At 47.7% G+C, this 22,957-nt stretch overlaps 1 protein-coding gene across 1 annotated transcript in view; it reads left to right on the top strand.

Annotated features, from left to right (window-relative positions):
• The window catches only part of ALLC (allantoicase), a 37,367-nt gene that overhangs the window by 6,000 nt on the left and 8,410 nt on the right, over window positions 1-22,957 (top strand). Inside the window, exons 2-7 of the mRNA XM_008274558.4 lie at window positions 6,677-6,771; window positions 8,248-8,298; window positions 12,022-12,109; window positions 13,250-13,375; window positions 15,328-15,407; window positions 17,290-17,422. Coding sequence (XP_008272780.1) covers window positions 6,682-6,771; window positions 8,248-8,298; window positions 12,022-12,109; window positions 13,250-13,375; window positions 15,328-15,407; window positions 17,290-17,422 — 568 coding nt within the window. The 5' untranslated portion in view covers window positions 6,677-6,681. The remainder of the gene's footprint in view (window positions 1-6,676; window positions 6,772-8,247; window positions 8,299-12,021; window positions 12,110-13,249; window positions 13,376-15,327; window positions 15,408-17,289; window positions 17,423-22,957) is intronic.

Genomic DNA, 22,957 nt, shown 5'->3' with positions numbered 1-22,957 from the left:
ACTGTACCACAACATCAACACTACCTGAACATTTTAAAATACTCCAGCATATATATATATATATATAACATATACATATATATATATATATATATATATAATATTTGAGGGGCTGGTGTTGTGGTGCAATGGATTAAGCTGTTGCCTGAGATGCTGGCATCCCATATCAGAGTGCTTGTTTGAGTCTCAGCTGCTCTACTTCTGATCCATCTCCCTTCAAATGCTCTTGGAAAGGCAGCAGATGATGGCCCAAGTACTTGGGGGCCCTGCCACCCATGTGGGAGACCAGGATGGAATTCCTGACTCCTGGCTTCAGCCTGGTCCCACCCTGGCTGTTGTGGCCACTTGGAGAGTGAACCAGCAGATGGGAGATCATTCTCTGTCTCTCCCTCTCTCTTTGTCACTCTACATTTCCAACAAATACATGAATAAATATTTAAAAAATCTATTTTACTACTGGAAACTGTTCACCTAGTTGAATGTCAGGTCACGTTAAAGCAGCCTATACCTTGCCCCTGGATGGTGCCTAGAATATGGAGAGGAATAGTGGAAGTCTGCCTTCTAGCACAAACCACAGAGGGCACTATTTTCTGAAGCATTTTCTGAAGAAGAGTTTTTAACACATTTATTTTCAAGTCATTTCCAGAAGGGAGTATTTTTTTTGAAGAATTGAGCTGAAGCGTTGAAATATCTACATTGAGATGAGTTTTTTGGGAGAGGGGATATAAATTGCAGCATTGAGACATTTGCCTTGAAAAGCTGCACAATGCCTTTCTCTCTGTTCATCTTTTTCTATTGAATCTGCAGCCTTGGGTGCACGCATGTAACACAGAATGCTCTGTGGAGGCCATTTGAGGCACATCAAAGAAAAAGATGAAACACAGCAGAGATGAAAGGATGTCTCCACCTCCAACTCTGTGCTGAGCAGGGAGGCTGGGGTGCAGGCCCCCAAGGGCTGTGTTGCTCTTACGACAACACTGTGCTTCCTCCAGCACACAGAGACCATGCAGAGGAGACAGAAAATAATGGACTCAGGCAGATGGTCAGCATGCTCTGCCCTGGTGCCTCTGGTCTTGGCTGCCCCTGAATGGGAACAGACGAGCTGTCCTGGGGAGCAATGGGGTAAATCAAGTGTTTAAGCTGCACAGTCATGGCCTTGCTGCCTGCAGTTCCAGGCACAACCCTGTGTGATGGTAAAGGGGGTCCAAGCCCCTGGAACCTCCACCTTTGCAGCCTCCACACCTGTGCCTCACATCCTGCCAATCTAGCCCAGCAAACAGGGCAACGCAGGGAGAACCCCCAGCCTTGGGAAGCACTTTGAGGCTTGATGTAGGTTGCGAATTTGTGTTGTGGCTTAGTACTATCTCAAGTTTCAGATTCCATGAGGTGGGGACTATGGGGTGGGCCCTGCACTATCACCTCCTTAAAGCTTTTAAAAAATTTTTTTATTAACATAAAGAGAACAGTTTTTATACATTCCATATGTACAGTTCCAAGAAGAGAACATACTTCCCTCACTCTCCTACTGCCCCCACCTCCTCCCTCTCCTCTCTTCATCAGTTTTTACAAAGCCATAATTTGAATCCACTCTATATTCACAGACTTAATTTGCCACTAATCATACTATTCAACAAGTAAAAATTATAAAGACCACAGTTCTACAGGAATATAAACAAGGGCTAGAAACAGCAATCATCCCAAAATGACCATTTCATTCCTATACATTTTTTGGTATTCTATATAAACCACAATATATCAGAGAAAACATATGATATTTATCTTCTGGGGACTGGCTTGTTTTGCTAAGCATAATGGTTTCCAGTTGCATCCATTTTGTTGCAAAATACAGGACTTTACTCTTTTTTACGGTTGAGTAGTATTCCACTGTGTACATATACCACATTTTCTTTATCCAGTCGTAAGATGATGAGCATCTGGGTTGATTCCACATCTCAGCTATTATGAATTGAACTGCAATAAACATGGGAATACAAATAACTCTTTCATATGCTGATTTTGTTTTGTTTGAGTAAATTCCCAGGAATGGGATGCTGTGTCATTTAGTAGATCTATTTTCAGATCTCTAAGGAATCTCCATGTCTTCTTTCATATAGTTGTACTAGTTTACATTCCCACCTAATCCCACCAGTGGATTAGGGTACCTTTTTCCCACATACTCACCTGCATATATTGTTTTTCGATTTGTGGAAGACAGCCATTCTAACTGGGGTGAGGTGAAATCTGACTGTGGTTTGTATTTGCATTTCCCTGATGGCTAGTGATCCTGAACATTTTTTCATGTGTCTGTTGGCCATTTGTATTTCATCCTTTGAAAAGTGCTTGTTCATATCATTTGTCCATTTATTTTTCTTTTATTTTAAAGATTTATTTATTTATTTGAGAAGCAGAGTTACAGAGAGAGGGAGAGACAGAGAGAGAGAGGTCTTCCAACCAATGGTTCATTCCTCAAATGGCCTCAAAATCTGGAGCTGGCTGGTCTGAAGCCAGGAGCCAGGAGCTTCATCTGGTTCTCCCATGAGGGTACAGGCACCCAAGCACTTGGACCATCTTCCACTGCTTTCCCATGCTATTATCAGGAAGCTGAGTTGGAAGTGGAGTAGCTAGGACTCAAATTGGTGCCCTTATGGGATGCCAGCTTTATAGGCAAAAGCTTAACCTACTGTGCCACAGTGCTGGCCCCTTTGCCCATTTCTTAACTGTATTGTTTGTTTTATTTTTGTTGAGTTTCTTGAACTCTTTATAGATCCTGGATATTAATCAGTTGTATAGTTTACAAATATTTTTTCCCATTCTGTCAGTTGCCTCTTCATTTTGTTGAGTTTTTTCTTTGCAGTGCCCAAGCACTTGGGCCACCTTCCACTGCTTTCCTGGGCCATAGCAGAGAGCTGGATTGGAAGTAGAGCCATCAGCTCTTAAACTGGAACCCATATGGGATGCTGGCACTGCAGGTAGTGGCTTCACCCACCACGCCACAGCGCCAGTTCATATAATTTATAGTTTTTATTCTTCAATTTGTTAATATGATGTATTACATTATTGATTTGTGTATGTCGAGCCATCTCTGCATACCAGAGATAAATCCTACTTGATCCAGTAAATGATCTTCTGATGTGTTGTTGATTCAATTAGCTAGTATTTTGTTGAGGATTTTTGCATATATGTTCATCAGGGGTTTTGGTCTATAGGCTTCTTTCTTTTTTGTATCTTTTTCTGGTTTTGGAATTAAGGTGATGCTGGCTTCACAGAAGGAATTTGGGAGGATTCTCTCCCTTTCAGTTGTTTTGAATAGTTTGAGAATTAATTCTTCTTTAAAAGTCTGGTGGAATTCATGAGTAAAGCCATTCAGTCCTGGGCTTTTCTTTGTTCAGAAAGTCTTCATTACTGATCCAATCCCTACTTGAAACTTTTCTAGTAGAGCCTGGAAAATCTTGTATGTCTACCATCCAAGGTGGAGCTGAATTCAGCCACTGTGCGTGAAAAGTGGCTGGGACAAAGGAGACTGGGTTAAGTTTCACTTTACTTTAACTAAAGTGAAATGCACTGATGGTCCTGGGTGGCTTCCCTGTTGGGTGGTGCAGGTCCAGGTGAGCAGCACCATGCAGCTTCTCTGTTCACGGGGCCCATCTGCCTCTATGCCTTCCTGCCTGTAGTCCCTCATCTGGGGATTTGCTCCTTTTCTGAGTCAGGCTCATGTCCATTCCTCAAGGGGGATTCTTGACCCCCCCAACACAAGGCTCACCAGGGTGTCCTCTGTGCCCTGCTGTGCCTGGAGGCCAGTGCCTTGCCTAGGATGGGAGCCCTCTGAGGGCAGGTGGGTTCCCAGCACTTGGCTCAGCATCTGAACACCCCAGGAACTCTGTGCCTGCTTATTGAGTGAATAAATGCAGAACCACATGCAATTTGCTTGTTTAGCAGCATTAGCACGTCCCATGTGCCAGCACTGTCCTTAGAGCTCCCAAATATCCCTCATATGTGGGAACACCTGGCTGGTACCATGGTTCACTGCTCAGCTGAGTGGTTAGACAACTTACGCAACCTTCCAAAAATGCATTTTCTTCATTTCTAAGATGTGGGTAACACCCAGTGGTGGGGTTTTCCTGAGGCTGACAGTGAGAGAAGATGTCTGAATGGTGTGTGACACTGAGGCAAACTCAGCACCAGGTACTCAGTGCTTGGGCAGCTTGTCTCTCCCAGGAAGCTTTGAGTCCAGTGAGGGAACAGGCTTTGTGACACAGACACAGGGAGGAAGTTGCTCATTCATCCCTTTACTCAGCAAGTATTTCATGGGCACCTTGTGTGTGCCACACAGTATTCTAAGCCCTGGGGACACACTATGGAGTGTATGTGTGTGTGAGTGTGTGTGTGTGTGTGTGTGTGAAGTGAGTAGTGTGCCAGGTAGTATTCTAAGATCTTGGGATACACCTGTAGTGTCATTTGTGTGCATATGTGATGTGCGTGTGTGTGTGTGCCAGGTAGTGTTCCAAGCCCTGGAATGCACTGATGGTGTGATTGTGTATGTGATGTGTGTGAGATATGCTTGTGTGTGCCACGCAGTGTTCCAGGCCCTTGGGATGACCCCGTGGTATGATGTGTGTGTGCATAATGTGTGTGTGTGATAAATGTGTGTGAGTGATGTGTGGTGTGTGAGATGTGTATGTGATGTGTGTGTGACATCTGAGTGAGACAGGTATATGTGAGATAGGTGTATGATATATGTGTGACATGTGCATATGAGATATGTGTGTGATGTGTATGTGATAGGTGTGGTGAATGTGATGTATGTTGTATGAGATATGTATGTAATATGTGTGTGAGATAGATGTATGTGTGTGATGTGTGGTGAGATATGTATGTAATGTGTGTGTGACATCTGTGTGAGACAGGTATGTGTGAGGTGTGGTGTGTGTGAGATATGTGTGGCTTTGAGTGTGGGTGATTTCACACACAGCAATGGGTACAGATACCATGTGACTGCTCCATGTCCCTGTCACCCTCCTGCTACAATCATCACCAGTGCTCGGCCCACCTCACCTCACCCATCCCTTCTCCGCACCCTTCGACTCAGTTTGCATTTGAGAAAATTCCAGGTATTTTACAGTTTTCAGATCCCGTACCTGCTTTGGAGGCAGACAGGGTTTGGCAGACTGGTGTGGGTATGAGGGCGTTGGGAGCGAATGCCGACGACTGCTGGGCTCTGCCCTTGACTGGGAGGGGAGGCTGAGGTGGGGCCACCTGCCGTGTCTCGGACAGGTCAGCTCTGGGATCTAATTGCATTCTCAAGGCAGGCACCACTCTGCTGCTGCCCGGGAAGACCATGTACATTTTGGGGGTCATCAGTGTGTGGGGACCCTAAGAGCCAGGCCTGGGTGCAGAGCAGGGGATAGCCCGGCGCTGAGAACCAGAGAAGGGTCAGCTGAGGACAATGGCGGGAGCCCCTCTCACATGGCTGGGTCTCCAAATCGCTCTCTGGAGACACTGTGCCCATTCGCATTCCTGCCAGTGGGTTGCAGAGAGCCTGTTGGTGAAAGGAGTGTGGGTTTCCTAGGGAAGGTGGTGTTTGATGGTCAGTTAGCCTCAGGGGAGAGCTGACTGCTCACATCCATGGAGCTGTGTGTCTTTTCTTGGTAAAATTAGAGAATAAATTTTAACAAGTTTTTTAAAAAAGATTTTTAAATTTATTTAAAAGGTAGAGTGACAGAGAGAGGAGGAGAGAGACAGAGAGATCTTCCATTTGCTGGTTTACTCCCCAGATGGTCACAAAAGCCAGGTCTGGCCAGACTGAAGCCAGAAGCCTGGAATCCCATCCTGGTCTCCCACATGTGGGGCAGAGGACCAAGCTCCTGGGGTCATTTCAGCTGCTTTCCCAGTTGCATTAGTAGGGAGTGGGATTGGAGGTGGAGCAGCTGGGACTTGAACTGGCCCACGGTTATGGGATGCTGCCATTGCAGGAGGCAGCTTAGCCTGCTGTACCACGATGCCAACCCTTAGATGTTAGCTTTTGTGTAGTTCCTCTCTCATGAGAGGCAGGAGGAAAGGGTAGAGGTGAGATTGTCCACTGTCTTGGGGGTGGGGAGGCCTTGGGGTGGGTCCAGACCCTGTCTTCCCCTTGAGGGCTCATCTCCACCTCTCCAAGTCCCTGCTTTCTCAGAGACACTGGGGAGCTGGGTAAAGTTCCGTCTCTTAGTTCCAGAGACAGGATGGCTCTGGCCTGAGTGTCCTGGGAGGTCTGTGGCATGGACAGCCCTCCTGGGTGTGCCAGCAGGCAGGTGCACCTGCTCCCTGGGCCCGTGGCTGGCTGGGCTGCCAACTGCTTGCTCTTTCCTAAATGAAAAGGATTTTTCCCTTTTAAATAGTAAAGCCAAGTTTGCATTTTGTGGTGGTAGGATCCGTATTTTCAGCAATATTCTGTTCTCAGATACTTGAGGAGGAAGCCACAGTCTAAGCCTGAGCCCCCGAGGCTGTTTATGCAAAGTCACCTCTCACTGGCACATCATCCTGGGGAGGGCACTGGCCACATCCAGCTGGCACTTGGTCCAGTTCTGCCGTGGCCTGAGCCCTGCACGTCTCCCACCTTGGTTTCAGGAGCCTGGAAGAGGGCCTCCCTGCTGCCCACCTGTGCCTGGAGTTTGATCGAGCCCACCTGTCTCTCTTGCAGGAAGCATGGCAGACACACCAAAGGAGGGTAAACTGACCAGGTTCCTGGACTTCACCCAGCTCATCGACATGGCCTCGGAGGCCGTGGGAGGAAAGGTAGTGAGTGTCCCATGGCCGGGACATGTGCTGCTTGTGCCTGTGCTGGGGTTCCACTCCCGTGGGGGGAATCTGATAGGAATGGTCAGAAACAGCTGACCAGCTGCAGCAGTGGCCTGGCCCGGAAGAACATAATCAAGGCTCCCAAAGAATTTCTCTAAAATTGGTGGCAATTCTGAGTAAGGGCAGCAGTACCTGAAGTTTTTTTTTTGTTGTTGTTGTTGTTGTTGCTTGTTCATAAACATTTTGCATTTTTGGAAAGGATCCACATGGCTTCTGTGTGTCTCACAGCTAGTGCCACAGGGGAGCCCTCTGGGGAACTGGTTACATGTTCAGTGCAGAACGCTGAGGGACCAGGGATGTGCAGAGGCCCCGAGGCACTGGCACTATCAGAGCCACTCTGTACAGCGCAGAAGGGAAGGGCCTTGCCCGCCCATGAAAGTCTCACTCTTATGGGAGACAGGTGCGAATCTCAGGCCAGTGCTGAGACAAAGACAAGGCCAGGGTGTGGGGGTGGGTTGGGGGAAGCCCTGGACTCCAGCCATGGCCTGCTGGGGGCAGTGGTTGGGAAAGAGCGCTCAGATAAGGACGCAGGAGAGGGAGGTGCTGGGCAAGGTGGGGCAGGGGCTTTGCAGCCGGAGGTGCAGGTGTGGGGGATCTGCAGGCGCTTTAGTGTTTCGGGTGCACGTAGGTGTCGGACGGAGTGCAGAGGCAGCCTGGAGGGAGCTTCCCCTGAGGAGCATGAGTAGTTAGGCGGCCCTGCTGTGTCTGCCCGTTCTCCCTGAGACATTCCTGGGGCAGGTCAGCCCCAGGCAGCAGCGACTCCCCTAACTCCTGTGCCCCAGCAGCTGTGGCTCCGCTTCAGCTCGGCCTCTCCTGCCCTTCAGGTGCATGTCTGGAGTCAGAGAGCAGAATGGTGCCCCTCCAGGCTGTACTGGCTACTTGGCCCTGGCTTAGGTGGAGTGAGGGACCCACAGCTTGTTTTGCTCGAGAAAATTGTGCCCACGTCTGTTTTCCTTTGTAATGATCATGTCTGGTGTACAATTGGTAGCACCAAACGTTACTCTCAGAAGTGTGCTGAGGTGAATACATTCCCAGAACACTGCCCACGAGGCCAGAGCGAGCGTGTGGAGGAACTCCTGAGCTGGCCCAGGTGCCACGCGATGTGGACTCTGCTCACTGCTGTTTGTGAAAGAGTAGCAAAGCCCAAGGTGTTTGGTTTTGGAAGAAGAATGTGGTTCATTTGCTTCTCAGGTGTAGGAAGTTCATGGCCAGGTGAGAAAGGGGTTTACACTGAAAGGGAGGGAAGAAAAGATTGGGGAGCAGGTAGACCACAGACCTTAAATGTTTCAAAAGCTCTGTGGCTCTGCCCCTAGCTGTTTCTTTCCACTGAGTTGTGACATTTCATCAGGGAATAAAATCAAATGGTCTTAATTTATGGTTATTTTATCCTTCTTCCTTCCTTTCTTTGTCTAGGTTTTATTTGCAACTGATGATTTTTTTTCGCCTGCAGAAAACCTCATAAAGGTACCGTACACTGGTGTCCTGACATGTAATGTGTTGGTGGAGCATGATCCATGCAGCTCTATTTAAAATCTACCTGTCTATCTGGGCTGGGAGACCCATGCTGTGTGCCAGGGAGCCCGAAGGTTGGAAACCTGTGTGAACCAGCATCAGCTCAGGCTGTCACAGCACAGAACAGACAAAGGCCTGACCATGGAATTGGGGACCACATTGCTTTATGGGGAAAATACTGAGATCTTTAAACACTGATCTTCTGATTAATGTGGATTTTATAATCTGTGTTGGGAAGAAAGCTGACATTTCATGAGTTTTTTTGGAAAATGGTTGACTTTCATAATTATAGAGGTATAGGACATGCTTATTTTACAAAATGGAGAAGATACTGACAAAAAGGGGAAGAAATGGAAGCTCTGGTGGAATCTCACACCCTTGTCACACTCAGTGTGGAGTGTGAATTCCTATGACTGCTGCACCAAGAGTGAGTGCCCACATGCAGGGAGTGTAGTCACAGTTGAGGGCCTTGCAGACTCCACTTGGGGGCAGTGGCCATCTGGTCAACCTGTAGAAATGGCTGCTCTCTGGGCAGAACCTGGCTGGGTTCAGAGCCAGCTGAGGGCTGACCTCTGGAGCCCCTTGCATCTATTGACTTTGCTTATTCTGCAGGAGAAAACCAAAGTAAAATGAGGGGCAGAGATGTTAATTACCTTTACCTAGGTCACAATGCAAGTAAGATCCAAGCCCTTACCATTTTGTCGTGTGTCCTATCTGAAAAATTTAAGTGCACAAGCACTCAAGTTGACATGGGTATCCTGGAGATTTATGTTATTTGCACAGGTAGCCAAAAAAGTGCAGAGAATTTTCAATCCGGTACTGTTTGAAGGGAAAGAAAAATCAACAGAGGACTAGTTTCAGATGTGGAGTGCCATGGCTTGGTCTGTGCACAGGACGTGGAATGCCATGGGCTAGCTTTCCACACGCCAGCAACTAAAGAGGCCCTTGCATGAAACGGGGTTTGAATGGACACACATCAAACTGGGAGGCACAGTGTGTGAAGAGGTGGACTGAGGAAGGGGCATGGGGGGCTTGCTTCTTATGTTTTACACTTGAATGTGTATGTACACACACAAGAACACAGCCATCCCTACACATGTGCACACATATGTGGTATGTATATGTATAGTCTCGCAGCTGAACATCACACAGGATAGTGATTTTTTCCTTTTGGATGAGAAAATATTATAAAGCTAAAGTCCCTTCTACCACCAATTTCAAGGCCAATCCGCTCCTTCCCTTCACAGAATTGGCCTTCTGTGAGGCTGGAGTAGGTCTCCCTCATGGCTGCTGTAGCAGAGCGCCGTGGACTGAGTGCCTTCAGCACAAATACCTCTCGCAGAGCTGCAGGCTGGGTCTGAGATCGAGGTGCCGGAAGACCCCGTGTTTAAGGGCCCTCTCAGATGGCCATCTTCATGCTGGGTCCTCCCGTGGAGGGGAGCAGGGAGAGAGGGACTGGCTTTCTGGCGTCTCTTCTCCCTTCTTGCCTCCCTCTTTCCTGCCCCTCTGTTCCTCTCCCGATCCCAGACAGACAGACAGACAGAGATCAATCCCCCATTTGCTGATTTACTTCTCAAATGCCCAGCACATCTGGGACTGGGCCAGAATGAAGCCACGAGACGGGACTTAGTCCAGGCCTCCTGCATGGGTGGCAGGCGCCCAAGTGCTTGAGTTATCACCGGCTGCTTCCTAGGATGTACATTAGCAGGAAGCTGGAATTTGGAGCAGAGGAGTTGAGACTTGAACTCAGGTGCTCTGGGACAGCACGTGGGTGTCCCGAGTGGCATTCTCACCTGGCACCAAACGCCCGCCCCCACACCTCTTATAATGGCTCTGATCCCCTCATGAGGCTCCGCCCTCATGGCTCAATCATCCCAAAGGCCCCCCCTCCCAGTCCTGTTGCCTTGAGGTTAGGCTTCAGCATAGGCATTATGGGGAGGACCCAAACATTCAGTCCATTACAGTCCTTTCATATAGACTCAACTTTTACGCGAATATCCCTTTAAACGGGTAAAGCACGATTTTGCGTTTTCACATGTTTGTGTGCATTGTCCTGTTTTTCCCTGAGTGCTGGAGAGCTCTGTCCTCGGTCCACGTGGGGGCAGGCCAGACCCCTCCCTGCAGAATAACACCCACGTCACTGTGGCCCCTCCCCTGGGGGGGTGCAGCTTTGCGAGGCTTTAATGCCTCGTGCAGGCATCTGTGCGCATGCGTGCGTTCCTCAGCACCTTGTTCAGGCGTCTGTGTGCTTGCCTGGGTCTTCTCTATACCTGTGCAGGCTTTGGTGCGCTTGCGTGGGTCTCTGCAAACACCCTTGCAGGCGTCTGCGCGCAGGCGTAATTGCGCATGCCTGGTCTCTGCTCGGCCTTTGCTTGTTCTCTCGGTTTAAGGACGTATGTGTTCCCACCTGGTGTGGGCCATCCTGCCAGCAGTCCTGTTTTCTCCCACTGCCTGTTAAGCCGCGTGTCTCTAGTCTCCCGCATAGCAACAGCCACTCAGCACCACCCGCCTAAGATGAGGCATATGCTCCCGAAGCTGAACTTGACGCCAAAACATTTGGGACCCAAAGGGCTGAGGTTCCTGGGGAAGGCCTCCCCCGTCTCCTGCTGGGTGCAGGACAGAGCAGTGCAACTCCTCACTAGCAATGGAGAGGCTGCTGCTGTTGGTGACCTCTAAGATCTGATGTGACGGCAATGAATTTCAAAACACAGCCAACTTTGGTTGGATGAAGCTGAACCAACACTGGGCTCTTGCTTGGTGCCAGATGCATTTAGCATTTAGCTCCCAGGGCTCAGGGCAGGGCAGCACAGTCACTATCTGCCTTTGACAGATGAGGAAAATGGGGGTGCACACAGGGCGAGCACTCGCAGGGCCCTTGTCTGGGGATGCTGGACTGGGCTGCATACTGGCTCTTGCTGTGTGGAATGCAGCTTGGCCTCACTCATCCAGGGTCCCACTGGAGCCTGCCCAGTCCTCCTTCCACTCTGTGGAGGCTCTTTTCTTTCTCTCTGTCCCTGCGGGGAGCTCTTACATGGTAACGTGAGGTCCTCTTTGCACAGACTGCATGGAACAAGGGTAATGATTGCTGAGCTTGGCCACCCACCCAGCACAGAGCGACTTCTGAGGTCTGCTCGGCCCAAGAGTCTCACAGGTGGTACTTCAACCTCACAACCCCCACGAGAGGTTTTTGTTTATGGTAAGTCCTTGCTCTTAAGGGCTGAGAAACGGAGGCCCCGTTGCTTGCATGAGGGTCTCCATAGGTGGCTGGGCTACCCCTGACCTTGTGGGGTGTTAGGATCCGAGTCTTTCCACAGGGGGTCGAGAGCAGCAGAGCTGGCCCTTGTTGGGCTGGACTCTGAGCCTCCTCAGGCACCAGCTGAATTGCCTGCCGCGCTGTCCCTCCTGGGCGGCTCTGGAAATCTGACCAGCCTCTCCCTTGGCTCAGTACCCACTGGGCTGCAGCTGGGAGTGAGCAGCATTTGTGGGGCCCAGTGAGTGGACACTTACCTGTTGCTGTCAGTGGTTAATTCTGTGTACAGAGGCTTGCATAGAAGTCAGGTTTGTTTCTTCGGTGCTGATGCAAACGTAGGGAGGCGGCCGTGGATCTGCAGTGGGTGAGTGGAGCGTGCAGACTGGCCTGCTTGTTCACCGTGAGCTTGTGCACTTGTGCTCTAGAGCGACAGCCCAAGTTTCAAAGAACACGAGTACACCGAGTTTGGCAAGTGGATGGATGGATGGGAGACCAGGAGGAAAAGGGTTCCAGGTAAGACAACGGTCACCGTGTCCACTCAGCACTGCCCAGTTGAAGAGCAGGGGCTGTTGTGGCACCGCATGTCCTTTGGGTCACTTCTAACTGGGAAGTGCTCCCGGCTGTCACTATCCGAGCACCAGGCTTGGAGGATTGGAGGAGTCAGAAGGAGTGACTTGAGCCCTGGTCACTGAGGCGCTATTAGGCAAAGGGAGGATGGAAACAGTGGTGGGAAAATGACAATATTGGCAGGGCAAATGCCTGCTGAACAGTGCAGCAGGCAGACTTAGCACATCTGATGCACATCACCACTCTCTGAAGGGGGAATTCTGATCCCATTCAGCTGCCACGGAGCCAGCTTCCTTCACTGAGCCCGGGTCACACAGCCAACAAGCTAAGCTGGGCTCAAGCTGTCTGGCTCCGCTGTGAACATTATCTGTAAGGTCACCTCCAGGTGCTGTTTTTATTTTTTGCTACTTATCAGTCTGAATCAAAATATATCTTTTGAAGTTTAAAAAGTCTAAAAATGTGCACTAGTCATGATGATAATCGGACTTTTTTGGCCACTGTTTCAATTATTACAGAAATATTGCACATTTCCAGTTTTCAGTATTTCCATAGTATTTGAGGCAGTATTTGATTTTAGCAAATTTGGACCTTAGAAGATGGCTTATATCTGGCAGCAAATAACCAGGCACTGCACAGTGATGCACTGACTTGAAGGTGTTAAAGAGCCACACTTCCTGAGCGGGGCGGAGAGTGGGCTCCAGGAGGCTCCTCAGTTACAGTGGCCGTGCAGGAGCGCCAGGCTGGGCTGGGTGCTTTCCACATCACAGCTGCCACATGTAAGCTTCCTGGAAGCTAACAGCATCCCTGATTAACAGCTGAAGAAATGAGGCTCCCAGAGGTGGAGCAACTTGCAAGGACAGTTGTAGGAAATACCCAGTGTACAACTGGAATCCTGTCCTTCTGAATCTGTGGCAGAGACTTTTTATGGTCAGACCTGCAGATCCACACTGTGGCAAGCAGGGCAAATGTGGCCAGGTTATAGTGATCTGAAAGTCTACTGGCTGAAAACCTGCACAAGTTTTCCTGTTAGTTCTGTCTAATTGTGGGCTTCACTGGCTGCATGCAATCTGACGTCTGTGTTCTCAGGTCATGACTGGTGCATCATCAGGCTGGGGATCCAGGGAGTGATCCGGGGCTTCGATGTGGACATTTCCTACTTCTCGGGAAGTTACGCTCCTCGAATGTCCATTCAAGCAGCAAACTTGGAAGAAGGTGCGGTGGGGCCCACTGCTTCCCAGAACAAGGGCGGTGGCTGTATATGTCCAGGCAGCGCCTCCCCATCTGTGCCTTGCAGTAAGATCCAGGCAGGGGCAGCAGCTTCTCTGAGACCCTGTACGGACAGACCCCTGGAGCCAGGATTCCTGCTAGTGCACTCTGTCATTCCTGATTGCCAGCCCAACAATGTTCTTTGGCTCAGTGTTGACGCCATTGTTCCATGGGCCTCACCCAGGGGCATGTTTTGTGTCCCCAGGACACTGAAGGGTAGGACTGCTGGGAAGGGTGGGAGGAGGTGGGCTGTGCCTTGGGTGACCTGGATGTTGTGGATCCGGGTCTTGGACATCCCTGGGCCAGCAGGTCCAGCCCCACTTTGGGCGACCCTGGTGAATGTGATGGTGCAGCAGCTCCTGCCTCTAGGAGCACTGGGCCTTATGGATTAAGCAGGGTCGCAAGTGAGACCTGTATTTTTATTCCATTACCTGGAAAAAAAAAAAAGATTTTTAAAACTTTATTTGAGGCCAGCCGCCGTGGCTCAATAGGCTAATCCTCCGCCTGCGGCGCCAGCATACCAGGTTCTAGTCCCAGTCGGGGCGCCGGAATCTGTCCTGGTTGCTCCTCTTCCAGGCCAGCTCTCTGCTATGGGCCGGGAGTGCGGTGGAGGATGGCCCAAGTCCTTGGGCCCTGCACCCGCATGGGAGACCAGGAGAAGCACCTGGCTCCTGCCTTCAGATCAGCATGATGCGCCAGCCGCGGCGGCCATTGGAGGGTGAACCAACGGCAAAGGAAGACCTTTCTCTGTCTCTCTCTCTCTCACTGTCCACTCTGCCTGTCAAAAAAAAAAAAAAAAAAAAAAACCCAAAAAACTTTGTTTGAAAGCCACGGTGGGGTCGGGGGGAATCTTTTATCCACTTGTTCACTTCCCAAATGGCTGCAACGGTTGGAGCTGAGCTGATCTGAAGCCAGGAGCCAGGAGCCAGGAGCTTCTTCTGAGTCTCCCACTTCGGTGGGAGGGGCCCAAGCGCTTGGGCCATCCTCTACTGCTTTCCCAGATGCATTAGTAGGGAGCTGGATCTGAAGTGGAGCAGCCGAGTCTTGAATTGGCGCCCATATGAGGTACCAGCATCACAGGTGGTGGTGGCTTAACTCACTATGCCACAATGCCGGCTCCTAGGATTCATCTTTAAAAACAGATGTGCAATTATATGTTTATCTGCATGTCCTCAAGGAAGATAAACGATGTCAGCTGGGAAATTTATACTGGAAGTTCCAAGTGCCCTGTACCGTGTGGGGCTCTGTGGAAGTGAGTGGGCCCTGTTCCCCAAAGACGGCGGGGTCCCTGAAAAGCAGGTGATGACATGAGGGATATTACTTTGCAAGCAGGAGACGGCCATGATAAGTGAGTGACAAATGAGTAGGATGACTAAAGCAAGCCCATTCTTGCCCATGAGTGCTTCTGTTTCCAAAACACCAAGTATCAATTCTGAAGGGGGAGGTAGTGTTTCTGGAACTGACCTTGCAATTTTCCAACTTCATTGATTCAAGTTTTGAAAACTCTAGGGATGTGAGGGATCTGAAGCTTGACCTGCCTTGGAAACAAAATTTACTGTCTTAACAAATGTAGTATCAAGTGCATGGCACTATGTTTTGTACTAAGCAGTCATGCCTGAAGCATTGAGGGTTTTCAGAAATGTGTGACTCTCATCATCTGATGTTTTGACTTAAGACACGATAACTTCATGTTATGTGACAAGTAAGAGAATATATGAGAGACTTCAAAAAGTTGGTGGAAATGGAATTTAAAGGTTTTTTTTTTTTGTTGCAAAACATGTTTAAAATTCATGCGAAGTTTTCCACAATACACGTTTTGTATGAACTTTTTGTGGTAACCTCCTATTTTTTAGCACTGAACCCTAACCTGAATCTTTGTGTGGTCACTCTGATTTCAGAAAAACTACCAGAAATCCCACAAAGAGGCATCAGGACGGGAGCTGCTGCCACACCCGAGGAGTTCGAGGCCATTGCTGAGGTACAGTCTGACTGCTGGGCAGTAGGGGACGGCTCTGCAGCCTGACTATAAAGGCAGTCGGCTGGGGCTCAGATCCCCTCATTGACTTACCCATCTGTGACCTTGCAAGTGTCCCATGAATGAGTCTTTCAACACCAAATGTGGGGACACCATGGCCCACAAGAGCTCTAGACTTCTTGTAATGTTTCCCAAAGGGTCTCCTGGCCCTCTGCAAAGTTGCAGGCCTCAGATGAGCTCTGTACAGAAACTGACAGTAGGCCCTTCAACACTTCACACAGCAACTGGACAGCTTGTGTGTGTGATGACTTTCATCAAAACCAATTTGGGTTTGTGTTTTGGCACGTGTGATCTTTCTGTTTATTTGTCTAGCAGTTGTACTGTGCCTTGCACAAGTGCTGGTCTGCTCCAGACAGGGCAATACATACGCACAGCAAAACCAAGCAGGCCTTGCATTTGCGATGCATTCATCCAGGAAAGGCTGTAGGAAGGTTCAGCCTGGCAATTTCCCCAGACCTCACAGTCATGATTGTGCCAGTTTTTTTTAAAGATTTATGTTCTTGAAAGAGTTATAGAGAGAGAGAGAGAGAGGGAGAGGCAAGACAGAGAGATCTTCTGGCTTCTGGTTCACTCCCCAGATGGCCACAGTGGCCAGCGTTGGGCTGGGACTTCATCTGGGTCTCCCAGGTGTGTGCTAGGGGCCCAAGCACTTGTTACATCCTCTGCTGCTGTTCCTGGCCATTAGTAGGAAGCTGCATCAGAAGTACAGCAGCTGGGGGCTGGTGCTGTTTTATAGCAGGTAAAAGGCACTGCTTGCAGAGCTGGCATCCCATATGGGCACTGGTTTGGGTACTGGATGCTCCATTTCCAATCCGGTTCCTTACTAATGCACCTGGGAAAGCAGGAGAAGATGGCCCAGGTGCAGCCATGTGGAAGACCCTGATGGAGTTCCAGGCTCCTGGCTTTTCCAGCTCCAGCCATTGCAGCCATCTGGGGAGTGAACCAGCAGGTGGAAGATCTCTCTCTCTCTCTCTCTCTCTCTCTATAACTCTGCCTTTCAAACAAATAAATAAATGTTAAAAAAAGAAAAAAGGAGGAGCAGCTGGGACATGAAATGGTGCCCATATGGGATGCCGGTGTCATAGGTGGTAGCTTTACCTGCTATCCCACAACACTGGTCCCTTTCTTAAATTTTTCTTTTCTTTTCTTTGTACAAGTTTTTATTTACATGCTGGCTTTGCCATTCTGGTTTCTTCTAAGAATCATCAAGGTGAAGTCATCTGAGATCTTGTCCTTCATTTACAAGCCCCATCACAATCACTCAGTGGTTATTTTTTAAAAAATATTTATTTATTTACTTGAAAGGTAGAATTACAGAGAGGCAGAGGCAGAGGCAGAGAGAGAGAGAGAGAGGTGTTTTCCATCCACTGGTTCACTCCCCAGATGGCTGCAACAGCTGGGGCTGGGCTGACCCAGGAGCTTCTTCCAGGTCTCCTACATGGGTGCAGGGGCCCAAGGGCTTGGGCCATCTTCCACTGGTTTCCCAGGCCATAGCAGAGAGCTGGATCAGAAGTGGAGTAGCTGGTACTTGAACCAGTGCCCTGATGGGAGGCCGGCACTGCAGGCAATAGCTTTACCCACTAAGCCACAGTGCTGTCCCCAAGTGGTTACTTTGATTAGCATGGAAAACAAAACAAAATGGGCCTTTAGTCTGTTTATTATGAAACCTATGTAAGGTCTTCATTAGTATCTTATTACAGTGTCCCACTAGGCACCCATCGATTTTTCCTTCTAAGTGTCTATCCGCTGAGCGTACAGAAGCACCAGGATGAGAGAACTTGCTGTCCTCAAGAGCCATTGCTAATATTTTTATATCTCTTCCTAGCTCAAATCCAACAACTGGAGTTACTTGGTTCCCATGACAGAGCTTAAGCCAGGAAACCCTGCTTCCAGCCACAACTATTTCCTTGCCAATTCCCAGCAGAGATGGACTCATGTGAGACTCAACATTTTCCCAGGTGAGTGTGACACGGGCCACCCCCAGTTCTGCAGCTTCTTTACCTTATGTTTATAAAGTGGAAAATATACCCCCCTTCTTGATAATTGATTTCTTTGCCATTTTGAGAATATAATTTTTGTGCTCTAGTAAATTTCTCTTTCAGTCCACTCACCAGCAGGCAGTTCTTGAAAAACTATTAAGTAGATCAGGATGTGATGGCCGTAAGTTGTATTAGGCTTGCTATCTCCTAGCAGTTCCCTATTTCACAGGTGTGTTATAGTAGCAGTAGAAGTATATGAACAAATTACTCCCATTGTCCATATACAGGGACATGTCACCTGTGACTAGAGATAGTTTCGTGTCTTCCTTTCCAACCTGGATTCCCTGCCCCCACCTCCCATCCCCTAATTGCCCTGGTTAGGGTCTCTAATCTCCAGCAGAAGCAGCAAGCGCTGAATTCCTCCTTTTACCCCTAATCTCATGTGTCAAGCACCCAAGTTCTCCCCACGAGGTGTGCTGCTACTTGTGGATCTTTCTTTTACAGATGCCCTTTGTCAGGTTATGAAAGTTCCCTGCCACTTCTCGTTTGTTGAGTGCTTTCATCATGAGAGGGTATTGGATATTGTGCCAAATGCCTTTCCTTTCTTTTTTTTCTTCAAATGCTTTTTCTGTGTCTACTGAGATGACAGTTGTTAGTTCTACTGATACTGGTATTTTATATTAGTTGATTATTTTTTTTTTATTTTTTTGATAGGCAGAGTGGACAGTGAGAGAGAGAGAGACAGAGAGAGAAAGGTCTTCCTTTGCTGTTGGTTCACCCTCCAATGGCCGCCGCTGCAGCCGGCGCACCGCGCTGATCCGATGGCAGGAGCCAGGATCCAGGTGCTTTTCCTGGTCTCCCATGGGGTGCAGGGCCCAAGCACCTGGGCCATCCTCCACTGCACTCCCTGGCCATAGCAGAGAGCTGGCCTGGAAGAGGAGCAACCAGGACAGAATCCGGCGCCCCGACCGGGACTAGAACCCGGTGTGCCGGCGCCGCAAGGTGGAGGATTAGCCTATTGAGCCACGGCGCCGGCTCTATATTAGTTGATTATTGAGATATTAAACCAATTTGCATTCCTGGGATAAATCCCACATTGTTGTGATGTGTAACTTTTGAAAATAGTTTACTGGGTTTAGTTTGGTAGTTTTATTTTTTTAAATATTTACTCATTTATTTGAAAGGCAGAGAGAGAGAGAGAGAGAGAGAGAGAGAGAGAGAGAGAGAATGAATGAGAATCTTTCATCTGTTTGTTCATTCCCCAAATGACTGCATTGGCTTGGCTGGGCCAGGCTGAAGCCAGGAGTCAGAAGGTGTTCCAAGTGTGTGCATGGGTCCAGGGACTTGGGCCATCTTCTGCTGCTTTCTCAGGCACATTAGCAGGGAGCTGGATGGGAAGTGGAGCAGCTGGGAATGGGACCAGCACCCATATATAGGATGCAGGTGTCACAGGCAGCAGTTTAACCCACCGTGCTGTAGTGCCAGCCCAGGTTTGCTAGCGTTTTGTTGAGGGATTTTGTGTTCAGGTTCATATAAGAGCTACTGGCTTGTAGTTTTCTTTTCCCATGACATCTTTGCCTGGTATTGCTATAAGGTAATACTGGCTTCGTGGGATGGATGAGTTGGGATGAATTCTCTCCTTGACTATTATTTTTAAAGATTTATTTATTCATTTGAAAGGCAGATTTACAGAAAGGCAGAGGCAGGGAGAGAGAGAAAGAGAGAAAGAGAGAGAGAGAGAAAGTCTTCCATCTGTTGGCTCACTCCCCAGATGGCCACAACGACCAGAACTGTGCCAATCCAGGAACTTCTGGGTCTCCCACGTGGGTGCAGGAGCCCAAGCACTTGGGCCATTTTCTACTGCTTTCCCAGGCAGAGACCTGGATCAGAAGTGGAGCAGCCGAGGCTCAAACCGGCGCCCATATGGGATGCTGGCACTTCAGGCGGTGGCTTTATCTGCTATGCCACAGCGCTAGCCCTAATTTTTTTTTTTTTTTGAAGGGTTTTGTGAAGAACGGGTATTTACAATTGCTTCCTAATTCAGTCTATTACTTATATGAGTCTATTCAGATTGTCTATTTTTTCTTGAGTCAGTTTGTACATCCAATCTAAGTTATCTCATTTATTGCCCTATCCTTGTTCACACTGTTCCTTTAGAATCCTTTTTAAGTGCTTTAAGGGCATTAGTAATGTTTCTGATTTCAGCAATTGGAGTCTTGTCTTTCTTTGTGCCGGGGTTAAAATACTTTCAGCTAGAGGTTTGTCAATTTTGTTTCTCTTTTCAAAGAAGCACTTTTAGGTTCCATTGATTTTCTCTATTTTATTAATTTTACTCAACTCTCTTAGTTCCTTCCTTCAGCGTGCTATAAATTTAGTTTGCTCTTCATTACAAGTGTCCTGGGTGGGAAGTTATTTTTATTACGAAGGGCTAAAGCTGTACATTTTTCTTTAAGCATTGCTTCCTGCTTCCTGTAAGTTTAGAGTAAAAAAATGTGTATATTCATTTTTACTCGTTTCAAGTTATTTTCTATTTTATCTTTGGGTTTCTTCTTTTATCCAATAACTACTTAGCAGTATGTTAATTTTAAAAAGTTTGAGAGTTCCCAAATTTCTTCCTATTGTGGTTGGATAACATATTTGTTTTATGGCTTTATATCCTAAAGGGTTTCAAAAGTTTAAGGAAAAACACATATTATTAAAAAACTATTCGTGGATTTCAGTTTTTTGCACAAAAATTATCTTTTACCAAAATTATCTTAAACTTGTTACATTAACCTGTTTATAATTTCTAGCTTTCTTCATTTATTTCTGAGGGTTTGACTTAACATCTGGAGTCATTTTCTTAGCTCAATACAGCTTTGCTCCAATTCACCTCCTTTGCTGTTATTGGTGAATATGTTACCTATCGATTACCTTTCTAAGCCATTCAGATCTTTATACACTACTAGTGCTCCCTGTTCTTCATGTGGAGTTGAGTTACTGTCTAGGGTCACTTGCTGAACTTAGGAACTTAAGCATGGAAAACAGGTCTGCTAGCAGCAAATTCTCTCAGTTTCTTTATATTCTGGAAATACCTTTTTCTTTTCAATTTTGAAACATTTTTACTGGATATTCGGTTCTTGTTGACTTTTTGTCACTTTTTTTAAACTTTTATTTAATGAATATAAATTTCCAAAGTACGGCTTATGGATTACAATGGCTTTCCCCCCATAACGTCCCTCCCACCCGCAACCCTCCCCTTTCCCACTCCCTCTCCCCTTCCATTCACATGAGGATTCATTTTCGATTCTCTTTATATACAGAAGATCAGTTTAGCATATATTAAGTAAAGATTTCAATAGTTTGCTCCCACACAGAAACATAAAGTGAAAATAATAGATGATTTTTTAAATGATGATGAAATCAGATCAGACCTATTGTCATATTTAATCCCAGTGAGAGTCAAGTTGGGATTTGATAATTTCTTTCTTTCTTTTTTTTTTTTTTTTTTTACAGAAGATCAGTTTAGTATACATTGAGACTTTTTGTCACTTTGAATGCTACCCCAGTGCCTCTGACCTCCACCGTTTGCACTGCTCAGTCGGTGTTAACCCACGGAGGTTTCGAGCCATTTTCAAGGTTCTCTCCTTGTCTCTAGCCTGCTGCCTCTTTGCTACTAAGTATCCATGCAGATCCTCTCAAAGCTGTCATGCTGCAGTTTGCTGAGCTTCCTAGATGTGTAGGTTGGTTGATGACGTTTTAAAATAAATATGGGGGCTGGCGCCGGGGCTCACTAGGCTAATCCTCCACCTTGCGGCACCGGCACACCGGGTTCTAGTCCCGGTCGGGGCACCAGATTCTGTCCCGGTTGCCCCTCTTCCAGGCCAGCTCTCTGCTGTGGCCCGGGAGTGCAGTGGAGGATGGCCCAAGTGCTTGGGCCCTGCACCCGCATGGGAGACCAGGAGAAGCACCTGGCTCCTGCCTTCGGATCAGCCCGGTGTGCTGGCCGCGCTGGCCGCGGCGGCCATTGGAGGGTGAACCAACGGCAAAAGGAAGACCTTTCTGTGTCTCTCTCTCACTGTCCACTCTGCCTGTCAAAAAAAAAAAAAAAAAAAAGGTGGAAAGTCTGCAGTCATTCTTTCTTGAACTGCTTTTTCTGCTCCTTTCTTTCATTTTGTACTCATGAAATATGTGTTGCTGTCATCATTGCCCTACATTTGATAGGGGTATCTCCCCCCCCCCCATTTTTTCCTCTGTTCTTCAATTGTGCAATGTCTATCATATAATTTTTAGATTTGCCAATTCTTTCTTCTAACAGGTCAAGTCTATTGAATTTTTCTAGTAAACTTTTTATTTCAAATATGGTACTTTTCTATCTCATTACTTCCATTTGGTTCATATTTATAAAATCTAAGTCTTGATCTTGGCATTTTATGTGACATTGTTATCACACCTTCCTGTACTCTTTAATCATGATTTTTTTTTTTAGTGATTTGAGCATGTTTATAAATGGTTACTTTGAAATCTTTGTTAAATCTGATGTCTGAGGGCTGGCACTGTGGCACTGTGGGTTAAGCTGTGGCCTGCAGTGCCAACATCCATAATGGGTGCTGGTTTAAGTCCCAGCTGCTCCACTTCTGATCCAGCTCCCTGCTAATGCACCTGGGAAAGCAGTGGAAGGTGGCCCAAATTCTTGGGCCCCTGCACCCACATGGGAGACCCGGAAGAAGGTTCTGGCTCCTGACTTAAGTCTGGCTCAGCCCTGGTCATTGTGGCCATTTGGGGAGTCAACCAGAAATAGAAGATCCTGCTCTCCCCTCCCTACCTCCCTCCCTTCCTCTCTCTCTCTCTCTCTCTCTCTCTGACTCTGCCTTTCTGTAGCTCTTTCAAATAAATAAATCTTAAAAAATAAATATGATGTCTGGTCACTTTCACAGAAAGTCTGTTTTCCTTGGTTTCTCTTCATGGTGTCTGCATTTCCATTTCTTTGCACGTCTCGTGATTTTTGCTGGGAAACGGACGTTTTAGGTAACATTACAATAATACTGGGCAGTGGCTCCCTCCCCTGGCATTTGTTCTGTTATTTATTTGCTTAGACACTGCTTGCATTATTTTAGTGAAGTCTATGTCAACCCCATTGTGGAGCCTCTGAGCTGTCTCCTTGGGTGGGGCACAGCTGTGGGTCTGCTCACAGTGGTCATCTGGGCTGGCAGTTTACTGGGGCTCTCTTTGTCTCTTCTTCTAGCCTCATTTGGCGTCTGAGCTCCACTAGTTGTCATCTGCTTGATTTATTTTTTTCAACATTGCCCTGGACATAAATTGCTCCACATACCAATTCAATCCAGTCCAATCCAATCCAGTCCAATCCAGTCCAGTCCAATCCAATCCAGTCCAATCCAGTCCAATCCAATCCAATCCAGTCCAGTCCAGTCCAATCCAGTCCAATCCAATCCAATCTAATCCAGTCCAGTCCAATCCAATCCAGTCCAATCCAGTCCAGTCCAATCCAATCCAATCCAGTCCAATCCAATCCAG

This window comes from Oryctolagus cuniculus, chromosome 2 (assembly GCF_051225735.1).
Source record: "Oryctolagus cuniculus isolate XC-2025 breed Fujian yellow rabbit chromosome 2, ASM5122573v1, whole genome shotgun sequence".
NCBI classification, from domain to species: domain Eukaryota; kingdom Metazoa; phylum Chordata; class Mammalia; order Lagomorpha; family Leporidae; genus Oryctolagus; species Oryctolagus cuniculus.
This window is presented reverse-complemented; position numbering and strand designations above follow the sequence as displayed.